Source organism: Hypanus sabinus, chromosome 7 (genome assembly GCF_030144855.1).
Source record: "Hypanus sabinus isolate sHypSab1 chromosome 7, sHypSab1.hap1, whole genome shotgun sequence".
Taxonomy (NCBI): Eukaryota; Metazoa; Chordata; class Chondrichthyes; order Myliobatiformes; family Dasyatidae; genus Hypanus; species Hypanus sabinus.
In genome coordinates, this window is record NC_082712.1 from 29,803,784 (window position 1) to 29,819,128 (window position 15,345).

General features: G+C 41.9%; 1 protein-coding gene across 1 annotated transcript in view; it reads left to right on the forward strand.

Annotated features, from left to right (window-relative positions):
- The first annotated feature begins 1,924 nt into the window (after positions 1–1,924).
- Positions 1,925–15,345, forward strand: part of LOC132396630 (organic cation/carnitine transporter 2-like) — a 112,255-nt gene continuing 98,834 nt past the window's right edge. Inside the window, exon 1 of the mRNA XM_059974339.1 lies at positions 1,925–2,299. Within this exon, the coding sequence (XP_059830322.1) occupies positions 1,925–2,299 (375 nt within the window). The remainder of the gene's footprint in view (positions 2,300–15,345) is intronic.

The window sequence follows — 15,345 nt, forward strand, 5'->3', positions numbered from 1 at the left end:
TGTGATCTTTCTCAGTGATTAATGAAGTTGAGCCCACTAACTTCATGCTTCCCCCAATCTCTCCTTTGCATATGCTGCTGTCTATATTCCTACTTTGATCAATACTTTTACCTTGTCAAGGTCACACAGATCACCCTCAATGAACCTTCATCTTACTCATTTTGGTAGTTGTCTGCTGCTCTATTTAGTCAAATCACCTGGGGTCTGGTCCCAGCCTGGCTTAAACAGACCAACCTCCTCTTTCCTTACTATTGTTGACAGTGTTTGTGATTACAGTTCATGCCATCCTTTTAACCAAATATTTAAAGCTTGATTCTGTGCCAATTTGTATGTAGCTCAGTGATCTAGTTGCTTTGTGGCTTCTTTTGAGGACCAGGTTTAAAATCGAAGCTAAAGAACCTCAGCAGAATGTAATTTTATTCCAGTAGTAGTTCACAAATGATCACATTTATTGAATTTAAGTTTGCATCTTATATATGGCAGATGTCTGAGGCAAATGATCACAAGAAACCTCACAAAAATTCAAGTTTCCATTGGAAAAGGCCTTCACAAGTCCAACAACTCTGCTTTAAGTCAAGCCTTCTAACTCAACTTGTCTTGCTGCTTTCTTCGTGTATACCAAGAGGTGCTTCCTTGTTTTAAGGATACTGTTCCAGACAGAGATGCACATTTTGTATCTGATCATATATTAAAATAGCCTTGGTTTTGCTTCAGGTATTCAATTAAAACGGTTGATTCTGTTCAAGATTATTGATGAAAATGGAAGGTGAATGCCCCTCCATTGGAGAAAGGCTGTGTGCTCAGTCAGGTGGGGGGAGGGGCGGGAGAGAGCGGTTGTAAATGGACAGAGTAAGCTGCTGTAAGTTGAGAGATGCAGTTGGTGAAGCCTGCGAATCAAACAGTTGGCAGACTCACAGGCAGGTTCACTTGCAGATCCAGAAAGTTTATATTTAGGTACCAGCGGTCAGAAGACTGAAATTAATTCCAGGCCAATCTTTATAAATTATTATACCACCTCAGCATGAGTTTGCCAGCAAAGCAGCTTAAGATTGCAGAGTTCACAGGACTGACCTTAGAGGGCAAGTTATACATATCGGACAAGCATTCCCTCCACATTTTCACACACATCTTCTTGAATATAATATATGAAATCAACAGACATGAACCAAATAGTAGAGAGTGTAGCACTATATCTGCTTTAGTGAATGCATGCATGTACAGTCATAAAAATCTCCAGACACAAGATTAGTTCCTCTCGCTATTATGGGGAAAAAAAGTAGTTATCTAAGTATTGTAGGCAGAGAAAGCAAACAAAAGTAAAATTTCTGATATCTTTAGGGGGAAGAATTTGTGTGACCACTGCACTGAGCAGCAACAGAATTTTTTTTCTCAGTGTGCCTACAGCTGTTGATCTCTTTTAGATATTATTAACCAAATTCTATTATATCCTCTTGTTCATAGAAAGATTGGAAACGTACTAATAAGTTTAGGAAAGCCTTGTCAGTCAAAGGACAAGTGACCAATTAAAGCACGGTTTCATCTACACATGAAATCTAGAGGAGGTACACAGCACAGAGAGAGGTAAAAGAGAAGCTTGGTTTGCGAATGGTTAAGTGCAGTATAATCTTACATGTGGACGGTCTCTGATGTTCACCAAGTAATGCACTAAAATACAACAAGTACAGACTTGCTCACGTGTGATATGAAGACCTGTTTTTCAAACTGCTATTACAGTCACAAGAGTAAAAGTTTGTTGAACATGAATTGTAAATACTGTGACTAGTTTATATATTTTTTGTATTGCCCATTGACATTGGTATTTATTCAGAGACTGGCAAAAACCATTCTGCTTTTCCAATAAGGCACTTTTTTGTAAGTGAAGGCGTCAACCACAGTGGAAGAACTTCTCAAGAACAGATAGAAGATGAAAGATTACGATGAAGCTACTGCTTTTCTGGGGGAATGGGGATTTTACCAGAAAAGAATCTTCTTTTTGCTCAGTATTGGAATAATTCCAAATGGCTACGTGGGTTTGTCTCTGGTTTTCCTGGCGGATACCCCTCAGCACCATTGCCGATTGTCCAACTCTTCGAATACAACCTTCGCAGAAGCTTTCCATATGAATCTGAGTTTACTGCTGCCCTTGGAGACAGCGGGAGGTAAGCAGACATACAGTAAATGCACCCGATTCAAACATCAGGTGCAAGATGGTTTCAATGACACAACAGAAGAGACAGAGCACTGTGTAGATGGCTGGGTGTACAGCAAAGAGAGATACATTTCTACAATTGTCAGCGAGGTGAGTTGCCTTCATTTACCACAATATTTTGTGCATCCGTTTGGTTCTTAGAGCCAAACTGCCACGCATTCCAGCTTTGTCTTTTTGCGTATTGTTATTGAGAAAGGATTTGCACATGTTTATTGGGTTCATGCTTATGCACTTATGGAGGTAACTGGCTAGTTTTTGACAATGGTCACATGCAGCTTGCCTTTGTCATTGGTTATGGTTTGTCTGAAGGCAGCAGTTATATATGAGGATGTATCAAAGATTATGTTACTATACATAGATTTCCCTTAAAAACACTCAAGTGGAAGTGATATGTGATTACAAATTCCAAGTATACAGTACCGTGCCTGGTGGTTCAGAGTTGGGTGTGTCTGCAGCCATGCCAAGACTTGCCCTAGCACTCCTTCTCTGCTACATGTCTGACACTCCTCCCGCGGCACCTCACCCTTGCCACTTCCAGCATCCTTTGCTACCACCAGATTTACAAACTCGTTCTCTGGTGCTTGTCGACAAGTACAGTACTGTGCAAGGTTTTAGGCACCCTAGCTATTTATATGTGTCTAAGACTTTTACACAGCACTGTACAGTTTATGAAAAATTGAAAACTTTATTTAAAATTAAGCAGGTTGCTTCAAAGAATTATAGTGCCTTTGTCCATAAAAGCTACCAGTAAAAACTTGCTTCAAAATGCAAATCAAAATTAAACAGTTTACTGCAATCATTTACTTAGCTTAACAGGCCAATGCTGAAGATTAAGTCCAGCAAAACCACTTCCTTATTTCATATTGGTCTTTCTCCACATCCTTCCATTTATTTCTCCTAATTCTGTTTCCTATTAATAAATGAAATGAATAAACCTACCTTGCAAAATGTTTGCCTGAACTCTATCCCTTGCATGGGTTTTGTTCATAATTTTGTTAGAAGACCAGTTTGAAAGAGGTGTTTGAATGCTTTGAGTTAAAACTGCAATGGGTCAGTATCTTGAGCTGAGTTAGAGACAGACTGGTTACAGCAGAATTGGAGGCCAGCGGCTACATGTGAGCTACTTTGCACCTTTGTCGGACATAATGCAATCAGTTCCAATACATAATACTCCAAGAATTCTAAAATGCCTTGACTGCCTCACTTACAAACACCACATATATTAGCAACAAACAATCTGTTGGAGGAACTTCATAGCTGCAACACCAACTGTGGAAGGAAGGGAATTGCCAAAGTTTCATGTCTATATATAGTAAAGAGTTAGTCAGCCATTAAGTTGGAGATAGGGATTGGAGCAGTTCAGAATCAGAATATTGTGAAATTTGTTGTTTTGTGGCAGTAGTACAGTGTGAGGCATAAAAAATTACAATTAAAACTAAATAAATAAATAGTGCAAAAGAATAGTGAGGCAGTGTTTGAAGAAAGGGGAGAAGAAGCTATTGAGTGTAGATCCTCAGGCTCCTGTACCTCCTCACTGATAGCAGTAATGAGAAGAGGTCATGTCCGAGATGGTGAGGGTCATTAATGATAGATGCCGCTTTCTTGAGGCATCACCTTTTGAAGATGTCCTCAGTGTTGGGAGGGGTTATGCCCTTGATGGATCTGGCTGAATCTACAGCCCTCTGCAGCCTCTTCTGATCCAGTGCGTTAGAGTGGGGCTGTCCAATAACATCGCATTGTTTTAATTCTTGCCATGTGACCTCTGGTTTTTCTGCACAAGAACCCACTTTCCAGAAGGTAGCAGGGCTTTCTGCTCATAATGGACAACCTCATTTTTGTGACCAACATTTAACTTTACTTGAAGGGATACAAGACTGCATTCCATAATGAAGAGTCATCCAACAGAAACGAAGGCCACAGGACAAAAGGCATACTGCTGGAGGGACTCTGGGGGTCAAGCAGCAATTGTGTAGATATTTGATATTTTGGCACAAGGCTCTTCATCTGTACTGAAAGAGTGGAAGGATGGGTGAAAGTGTTTATATTCAATGACCTCGTGTTGTCAAGTTAGGTCAGGATTTTATCCTACAAGCATAATCAGTAATCAATCTCCTAACAGTGCATAAACACAAGAGATTATGCAGATACTGGAAATCCAGAGCACCACGCACAAATTACTGGAGGAACCTAGCAAGTCAGGCTGCATCTATGGCAATAAATAAACAGTCAATGTTTTGGGCTGAAACCCCTCTTCAGGACTGGAAAGGAAGGGAGAAGACTCCGGAGTGAAAAGTTTGGGGGGATGGAGGGGAAGGAGGACTAGCTAGAAGGTGACAGGTGAAGCCAGGTGGGTGGGAAAGGAAAGGGCTGGAGAGGAAGGAATCTGATAGGAGAAGAGAGTTGACTATGGAAGAAAGGGAAAAAGGAGGGGCACCAGTGGGAGATGATAGACAGATGAGGAGAAGCGGTAAGAAGCTAAAGTGGCGAATAGAAGCAGAGAGAAGAGCAAAGGAAAAGGAAATACTGGAAAGAGAAATGAATATTCATGCCATCGGGCTGGTGGCTACCTAGGTGGAATACGAGGTGTTGCTCCTCCACCCTGAGAGTGCCTCATCGTTCCTACATGTTGGAACGGAAGTGGGGATAGGAATTAAAATGGTTGGGCACCCGGAAATTCTTCTTTGGGCGGATGAAGTGGAGGTGCTTAATAAAGCAGACCTGCAATTTGTGCTGGGTTTCTCCATTGTAGAGGAACACCAGATACAAGAGATGGCCCAACAGATTCCCTGGTGAAGTGTTGCCTCACCTGTTTGGGGCCCTGAATGGAGGGGACTGGGAAGGTGAAGCATTTCTGCCACTTGCAATGCAATCCTGAGATTGCACTGACAGCTTTATAGATCATAAAATGTCACAGCTGGCCTATTACAGATATTGACGTCCAATCCATTGTATAAATATTTTGAAAGCTCAAAATAGAATTTGTCGCACCACGGATCAGGTTCTTGTCACTGGTGAAGTTAACATAGTACCAGCCTTTATCTATTTTCCCTTGGTTAAGAGCCTGATGTTTGTGCTGAGGTCATGTTGGATCCTGGTGTTTTTCTGATCCAGAAGTTCTGAGGTCAAGAATGAGGCATAAAACTTGTTGCTTATGGTTGTGTTATTAAGTTAAGTTACACGAACAAAAGAATGAACGGAAAAGAAGACATGAAACCATAAAAGAAGCTGTTGATGTCTCATTAAAAAAACTAACTCCGACTAAAGAGATAACAACATTCCAATGTTAACAATTGACCAGATTCAGATGGTGTGATTCTTGCTGCAGAGCAACTAAGATACTGCTAGAAAAATACAGAAGCAGCTATATTAAAATTACTGGGAAATACACTGAACAATTACACGTATATAGGTGATTATATAAATTAGAAGTAGGTATAGGAAGGTTAAGCTACTAGAAAAATAACAATTCTGCACCCTATCTCCAACAGTAGTGTATTATCAACTGTATAAACTGTTCCCAGGTAACAGAGAATTATGATGCATCTCTGCCGCATCTGCTCTCAGGATGAGGCTTTTCATTCCAGGATGAAGGAGATGTCTTCCTTTTTTAAACAAAGGGGCTTCCCTTCTTCCACCATCAACTCTGCTCTCAAACGCATCTCTCCCATTTTCCACACATCTGCCCTCACCCCATCCGGGATAGGGTTCCTCTTGTCCTCACCTACCACCCCACCAGCCTCCAGGTCCAACGTATAATTCTCCGTAACTTCCGCCACCTCCAACGGGATCCCACTACCAAACACATCTTTCACTCCCCCCACTTTCTGCTTTACGCAGGGATCGCTCCCTACGCGACTTCCTTGTCCACTCGTTCCCCCCCCATCCCTTCCCACCGATCTCCCTCCTGGCACTTATCCTTGTAAACGGAACAAGTGCTACACCTGCCCTTACACTTCCTCCCTCACCACCATTCAGGGTCCCAGACAGTCCTCCCAGGTGAGGCGACACTTCACCTGTGAGTCGGCTGGTGTGGTATACTGCATCTGGTGCTCCTGGTGTGGCCTTTTATATATTGGTGAGACCCAACGCAGATTGGGAGACCATTTCGCTGAACACCTATGCTCGGTCTGCCAGAAAAAGCAAGATCTCCCAGTGGCCACACATTTTAATTCCACGTCCCATTCCCATTCTGATATGTCTATCCATGGCCTCCTCTACTGTCAAGATGAATCCACACTCAGGTTGGAGGAACAACACCTTATATACCGGCTGGGTAGCCTCCAACCTGATGGCATGAACATTGACTTCTCTAACTTCCGTTAATGCCCCTCCTCCCCTTCTTACCCCATCTCTGACATATTTAGTTGTTTGTTTTTTTTCCCTCTCTCTCTCTGCCCATCACCCTGTCTGTTTTCCATCTCCCTCTAGTGCTGCCCCCCCTCCTTTCTTTCTCCCGAGGCCTCCTGTCCCATGATCCTTTCCCTTCTCCAGCTCTATCACTTTCGCCAATCACCTTTCCAGCTCTTAGCTTCATCCCACCCCCTCTGATCTTCTCCTATCATTTCGCATTTCCCCCTCCCCCCACTACTTTCAAATCTCTTACTATCTCTCCTTTCAGTTAGTCCTGACGAAGGGTCTCGGCCCGAAAAGTCAACAGTGCTTCTCCTTTTTGATGCTGCCTGGCCTGCTGTGTTCCACCAGCATTTTGTGTGTGTTGTTTGAATTTTCAGCATCTGCAGATTTCCTCGTGAGAGGATTATGATGGTTAAGGAAAACCCACACATGGAAGAGAACAGTAGAAGTGATCAGAGAGGGGAAGGTATTCTGCTCACCCCAGTTTGCTCGATAAAATGGGTGCCAAGCGACAGTACCTGGGGCCTGCTGGAAACTGAGCTTCATTAAAACAAGTGAGATGTAAGCACTGATGCATCATCCTACTAGAAAGACAGCTGAATCCAGACTAAGCTGGTTCATAGGTAGGGCCTGCAGGTGGGAAGAAGTGGAGAAAAACAATTAGCTGGCCTTGGCCTGCAGTACTTTTGTGAAGAAGCCATACTGTTTCTCCACATTATAAAGACTTGTGTCACTTTTTTTAAAAAAAAACTTGTTTTTTTTTTGAGTAACCTCTTGAAATTGCTTGGAAACTCAAAACACAATTTTTAATCTAGTTTCAAATAAACTAGTAATGACTAATGCTGGGATTTCAATATGCAGGTTGTCTAAAGCATGTTCCAAGTAGGTAGCTAATGTATCCAGGAGATGCTTTTACATCACTCTGTTCTAGACCTAAACCTCTATTATAGTAGTCTCTACATTCTGCTTTGTTCAAATCAAACAAAACAAACATTACTTCATTCTTCCTAAAGGCTTTAGATCAATTACACATACAAGCTACTGGAGGAAATCAGCAAGTGAGACAGCACCTATAGAGGGGAGAAAACAGTTCAGGCCGAGACCCTTCATCAGGACTGGAAAGAAAAGGGGCAGAAGCCCGACTAAAAAGGTGGGAGGAGGTGAAGAAGTACAAGCTGGCAAGAGATAGATGAAACCAGGAGAAGGGGAAGATGGGTGAGTAGAGGGGGAGGGGGGAATTATTTTCTTTGTAACTCCAGAAATTGATTGAAAGTAAACCCCAGGCACCCAGGATAACTTGTCTACTTAGTTTTTTTTATTAATGAAGCACTCAGATATGACATGGTAGAGTAATGACTTATGCCATTCTTAGTCGAACAATGTATTTACAATATTACTCAAGCATTACTGGAATATTAAATATACTACAGGGATGAAGTAAGAAGCTGGGAGAGATCATTTAAATAAGTTAACTGTTTTTATACCTCTTAACTTTCCAATAGCACTCATCCTCCATAGTTTTAAAATTTGAATCTGGTATCTGATTTGCTTAATTTTCAGTTATTAAGCTAATATTTGTAATTGAATTTTAAACAAACAGTTAACTGAGCTCAATTTCAGGAGTTAGATAAATTATTTAGTTTTGATTCTGAGGGTTGGACTAACGATCCGGAGATTTGAGTTCAGACCTGGAATGGAAAACTGTCAGCAGGAGCACTAGTTTGTCCATAATACCATCAGACCCTAAGACATAAAAGCAGAATTACATAAAAATCAGCCTGTCAGCTCTGCCTTTCCATCATGGCTGATTTATTTTCGCTCTCAATCCCATTCTCCTGTCTTCTCCCCGTAACCTTTGACCCCGACTAATCACGAACCTATCTGCCTCTGCTTTAAATATACACAATGACAACCACCACAGCTATTTGTGGCAATTAGTTCCACAACTTCACTCCCCTCTGTCTAAATAAATTCCTCTTCATCTCTGTTCCAAATTGACATCCTCTGGTCCTAGACTCCACTACAACAGGAAAAATCCTCACCACATCCACTCTGTCTAGGCCTTTCAATGTTTGATTGGTTTTAATGAGACCCCTCCCCCATTCTTCTGAATACCAGTAACTTCCAGTAAGATGGGGTCTAGGGGGCCAACCAAAGTTATTATTGTCTTAAAGCAAGACCCTGCTGGACATTAAGAACTAAAAGTTCTGCAGGTCTATCCCATCAGTAAGTTGGTCATTGGCAGAGAAACCGAAGGAGCTGGACTTTGTGTGGACTGTGCCACTGCCCGCGCCACAAAGGCACTGGTGTGTGAACATGGTGAGCAGTCTAACGGCAAGTGATTGCCTTAGTCGCATTTCTCGTGATCACAAGACCCTGTTGGATATTGGTCATGTGGAATGCTGCAAGTCACTGGTTTATTGTAGAGACGGACAGTGGGGAGCTGCGTGTCACCTGTCTGTAGCCTTCCGGGGGAGTCGCTGCTGGAGATACTGTGGCACGGCATCCAGGATGATGTCTGTGCTGCCCTGCAGAGTTCGCTTGATTGAGGATAAGCTGTATTGTGTTCGACTGCAGACATTCATGGACTTGGGGGATTTGAACTATAGTGTTTTTGTGTGATTGTATGTTTACTGCTGTCTTATATGTGCTACATGTGTTGTGTAAGACTGATGGGACTGTATTTTGCACCTTGGCCCCACATTAACATTGTTTCATTTGGTTGTATTCATGGGTATTCATGGATGGTTGACTGACAATTAATTTGAACTACAAGACCAGAGCCATTAAGTGCTCTATACACAGTAACCCTTTCATTCCAGGATTATTTTCATAAAGCTCTTCTGGACCCTCGCCAATGGCAGCTCACCTTCTCTTAGATAAGGGGCTCAGAACTGCTCTCAATACTCCAAGTGCAGTCTGAACAATGCCTTAGTGTTATAAGACCATAAGACAAAGGAGCAGAAGTCAGCCATTCGGCCCATCGAGTCTGTTCCGCCATTTCATCATGAGCTGATCCAATCTCCCCTTTAGTCCCATTCCCCCACCTCTCACCATAACCTTTGATGCCCTTATATCCTTGCTTCTATATTCTAGTCCTTTCAAAATGAATGCTAACATTGCATTTGCCTTCCTCACCACCGACTCAACCTGCAAGTTAATTTTCAGTGAATCCTGCACAAGCACTTTGCACTCTTTGCACCTTGAATTTTTGAATTTTCTCCCCATTTGGAAAATAGTCTATTTTTATTCCTTCGACCAATATGCATGATCATTCACTTCTCTACACTATATTCTATCTGCCATTTGTCATTGAAGTAGTGTCCTCTAATATTCTTCAGGGAGGAAATCCTTCAACTTTATTCAACTTGGCTCATGTATGACTCCATACTCATATCAATGTGGTTAGTCTTCAGCTAAAGGGCAATAAGAACGGGCTTGTCTTGCCACCTGACCCAAATATCATTGAATAAATAATCAAAATAAGGTTGAAGTTCATCTTTGCTCACATGCTAAGTGTGTTGTATATCCAAGGCAGTGAATGGTACTTCACCTCTGTAATTTGTTATCACTAACTTTGGGATGCAACACACAAATAAATGAAATAAGAAAGCCAGGTGTTTATTGAGGTTGAAAAGTACAGATGGGTTGCAACTTTATCCTGAGGATATAGGGGCTCTATGCCTCCTTAGTGTTGTCCATCCATTCTTTCGTCTCTTTTACTTAATAATGTCATTGTTGGTAATCTGAAAATGAAGATATTCTTTAAGCTTGCAGGAAAGTATTTGGCAACTGTAAATGAGATGCGCATTCAGAATATTAAAAGAAGTTACTTTCAGGTCAACTAGAACATAACACAGTCTCTTCAGTGCAGCAGCTGAGTTCTTTCTAGATTTCACAAAATAATTATGTTCCTCTCTTGAACTGTTGCTGCTGGTCTGACTCCCTCTGAGTCAACCTTATTCACTGCAGGAGCTCAGTGCTGACCGGGGGTACAGTTAAAAGCTAAGGCCACTTTGAATTTGTTGTTAGTACATTACGTATAATCTGATATTTTCTGAGGGAACTGCCACAACTAACCTCATGCGGGGTCATTATTGCTACCAGATGGAGATATTGGTGTACAGAAGCTGTGCTGGGTAAAAAACAGTGATAGTTGACAGTTTATCTTCTTTTCATGACCCTTGATGTCAGCTATCCTTCTCATTTGAGAGTATTGCAATGCAGGAGACTGTTCCACATTGGTTTTCCTATCAGTCCCATTTCCTCTTTCAGTTTCCCTTTTAATCTATTTTTCTCCCACTTGGCCATCAACTCTCCCTGATTCTCCTGTACTACGGCAGCCAATTGAGCTACCAGCATATCATTAGAATATGAGAGCAGACCAGAGAAACACCATGCAGGAAGCCTCCACAGAGACAATGCCCAAGCTCAGGATCAAGTCCCAGTCTCTGGAACGTTGAGGCAGTGGCACCGACTGATGTGTAACTGTGTTGTGAATCAAAGCAGAACTGACCAATCCCAAAAAGAGGCAAAAATTGATTAGTATGTAGAAACCAGCTCACTTCTAAATAACCACTCAAGGTTGCAAATTCTCTACAGGATCTGACCCAATAGCACAAGGATATACAAAGTAGCGGTGCTCCAATAGAGAAATGCTACTGCAGCTACAGTACTCTGTGAATTCTGCCTTCCGGTTGACCTTCATTTTGCTGATCAATTCTTTGTGATGAAAGCATAACAATGTGTATTTTTAACTAATCAGATTTAGGGTATCTTCTCTTTTCTGATTTTTAATAATATCCCTTGATAATTTTTCCTTTGTGGCTATAGACACTAACTGAATAGACTACAGGGTCCCTCGTAGAGATATTTAAATCATCCTCAGCGACGAGCAACGCACTGGAGGATAGGAGGATACGAGGGGTGATTGATATGTCCGTGGCCTAAGGTAGAAGGAGCCAATTTTAGAAAACCTAGCACATTTATTTTTCAACATAGTCCCCTCCTACATTTACACACTTAGTCCAGCGGTCGTGGAACATACGGGTCTTGAACCTCCAGGAAGTGTCCACAGCAGGGGTGATTGATAAGTTTGTGGCCTAAGGTAGAAGGAGATGGGTTATACAGCTCTCGTTACATGCACATGCAGTTCAATTTGAGTGATTATGCAGAAAGTTTGAAGTTAATAACATCGGGGTGATTGATAAGTTTGTGGCCTAAGGTAGGAGAAGATGAATTATTAACTTCAAACATTCTGCATAATCACTCAAAGAGTTGAACTACATGTGCATGTAACGAGAGCTGTATAACCCATCTCCTTCTACCTTAGGCCACGAACTTATCAATCACCCATGCTGTGGACACTTCCTGGAGGTCCAAGATCCGTATGCTCCACGACCGCTGGACTAAGTGTGTAAATGTAGGAGGGGACTATGTTGAAAAATAAATGTGCTAGGTTTTCTAAAATTGACTCCTTCTACCTTAGGCCACAAACTTACCAATCACCCCTCGTAACTAATCTTGTGCCACTGTTTAAGAAAGGCTCTAAGAATAAACCAAGAAGTTATAGGCTGGCGAGCCTGACGTCAATAGTGGGAAAGTTATTGGAAGCTATTCTAAGAGACTGAATATATGAATATTTGGATAGATAGGGATTGGTTAGGGATAGTCAGATTGGCTTCATGTGTGGTAGGTCATGTCTAGCCAATCTTATAGAGTTTTTCAAGGAAGTTACCAGGAAAGTTGATGAAGGCAAGGCAGAGACATTGTCTACATGGCAAAGGCATTTGACAAGGTCCCACATGGGAGGCTGGTCAAGAACGTTTGGTCATTTGGCATTCAAGATGAGGTAGTAAATTGTATTAGACATTGACTTTGTGGGAGACACCAGGAAGTGGTAGTAGATGGTCACCTCTCAAACTGGAAGCCTGCGACAAGTGGAGTGCCACAGGGATTTGCGCTTGGTCCGATGTTGTTTGTCATCTGCATCAATGATCTGGATGATAATATGGTTAACTGGATCAGTAAATTTGCAGATTTCAGCAAGATTGAGGATGTAGCGGACAGTGAGGAAGACTATCAAAGCTTGTAGCGGGACCTGGGCCAGCTGGAAAAGTGGGCTGAAAAATGGCAAATAGAATTTAATGCAGACAAGTGCGAGGAGTTGCACTTTGGGAGAACCAACCAGTGAGGAGCACAGTAGAACAAATAGATCTGGAATACAGGTCCATAATTCATTGGAAGTGGCATTACAGATAGACAGCATGATAAAGAAAGCTTTTGACACATTGGCCTTCATGGATCAAAGAATTAGGTACAGAAGTTGGGATGTTATGTTGAAATTGTATTGAATGTTGATGAAGCCTAATTTGGAGTATTATGTGCAGCTTTGGTCACCTACCTACAGGGAAGATGTAAATAAGATTGAAATAGTATAGAGAAAATTTACAATAATATTGTTAGGACTGGAGGACCTGAGGTATAAGGAAAGATTGAATCAGTTAGAACTTTATTCCTTAGGATATAGAAGGCTGAGAGGAGATTTGATAGGGGTATACAAAGTCATGAGGGGTGTAGATAGGGTAAATGCAAGCAGTACTGAGGGTGGGTGAGACGACAGCTGGAGGTCATGGGTTAAGGGTGAAAGGTGAAATATTTAAGGGGAACATGAGGAAAAACTACTCCACTCAGAGGATGGGGGCAGCATGGAATGAGCTGCCAGCACAAGTGCTGTATGTCATTTTGACTTCAGTGTTTAACAGAAGTTTGGATAGGTACATGAATGGGAGGGGTACAGAGGGCTATGGCCCAGGTGTAGGTCAATGGGACTAGGCAGCTTAAGTGATTCGACATGGACCAGATGGGTTGAAGAACCTGTTTCTGATCCATTGTTTTCTGTGACTCTGACACCATGTGTCTATTTCTTCTTTGATCAAAAACTCCTTGCCGTCTTGTAACATTTACTTTCCCAAGTCTGTAGTGTTCTTATACTGAGTTGCTTTTTTCTTGACCATTTAGAGTTTTGGTAAACGAATAATAATATCTTTGGAATATTCCACTTTAGAAACATTAACAAGAGGGCAGAGTATTGTCTGAACGGTGTCGAGTTAGGTAAGGGAGAAATGCAAAGAGACCTAGGAGTCCTAGTTCACCAGTCAATGAAGGTGAATGAGCAAGTCCAACAGGCAGTGAAGAGGGCAAATGGAATGTTGGCCTTTGTTACAAGGGGAATTGAATACAAGAGCAAGGATGTCCTTTTGCATTTGTACAGGGCCCTGGTGAGACCACACCTGGAATATTGTGTACAGTTTTGGTCTCCAGGTTTAAGGAAGGACATTCTGGCAATTGAGGAAGTGCAGCGTAGATTCACTAGGTTGATTCCTGGGATGGCAGGGCTGTCTTACGCAGAGAGATTGGAGAAATTGGGCTTGTATACGCTGGAATTGAGGAGATTGAGAGGGGATCTGATTGAAACGTTTAAGATAATTAGATAGGATTGAGGCAGGAAATATGTTCCAGATGTTGGGAGAGTCCAGTACCAGAGGGCATGGATTGAGAATAAGAGGTCAGTTATTTAAAATAGAGTTGAGGAAGAGCTTCTTCTCCCAGAGAGTTGTGGAGGTGTGAAATGCACTGCCTCGGAAGACGGTGGAGGCCAATTCTCTGGATGCTTTCAAGAAGGAGCTGGATAGATATCTGATGGATAGGGGAATCAAGGGATACGGGGACAAGGCAGGGACTGGGTATTGATAGTGAATGATCAGCCATGATCTCAGAATGGCGGTGCAGACTCGAGGGGCCGAATGGTCTACTTCTGCACCTATTGTCTATTATCTTGCTGGTGTCCTGTTGTGGTGATGAAAGCCAGTGATGAATGTTAATCAATTTTCAGTAATCAGTCTAATTATAGGAATGTGTGCAATTGTGTAATGTCTGCCATTGAGAGGCTAAGCACCTTCAATAGTAATTAACACATACTTTAGTTGGAGTGAGATATTGGGTTATCAGATAGATCAGGAACATACCCCTGCCTTAAATTTTGCTTATCTTCATCTCTAACACGTTCCGAATTGCAAAGCGTTTAATCTTAGTTCTATCTGAACAAATTATTTTGGTAAATGTGATAAAATGCCGTGTATGTTGCTCCCACTGCACCTGTATTCACCCCCCTCTTCTTGTGGACTTCAGTTTAAGGAAATCATGTTGTATTTCTGAAATGTCCCCACCATCCCTTCATAGAGTCTGCTCTGTTCTCTTAGAGTGCAATGGATATTCACTGACCTGAGGCAGTGGGGGGAGGATTGGGGGGGGGGGGGGGTAGAGGACTTTTTTGCCGAACTCATTTTTCTAACACATCAGCGATTAGAGGTTTTTTTGGAGTATTTAAACTCCCAACCAATATTCCTTTCTCAGCCTTCTATCATAAATGGGAGCCAGTTTTCAGTTCTGAATTGCAAGCAATGATCTGTCTGATATTAAAGGACAGCTTTTGTCTATAGAACACATGCTGCTGGCCCACGGCATGCAACTAGCTGCTCAAAAGATGCAGTGTAAGACAATGGAATTACAGTTGAACCTGCATCAGATCACACAAAAGTAGCTAGGTTATTGAGTTCAAGAAAGCGTTCAGATCAGACCAATACTATCATATAGTACATCAAATAGCTGTCAACAAGGTGGACGATCAGAATGTAGAAGACAACAAACAGTGCAAATACAAAAAGAAAGAAAAAAGTAATAATGAATAAATAAGCAATAAATATTGAAAACATCAGATGAAG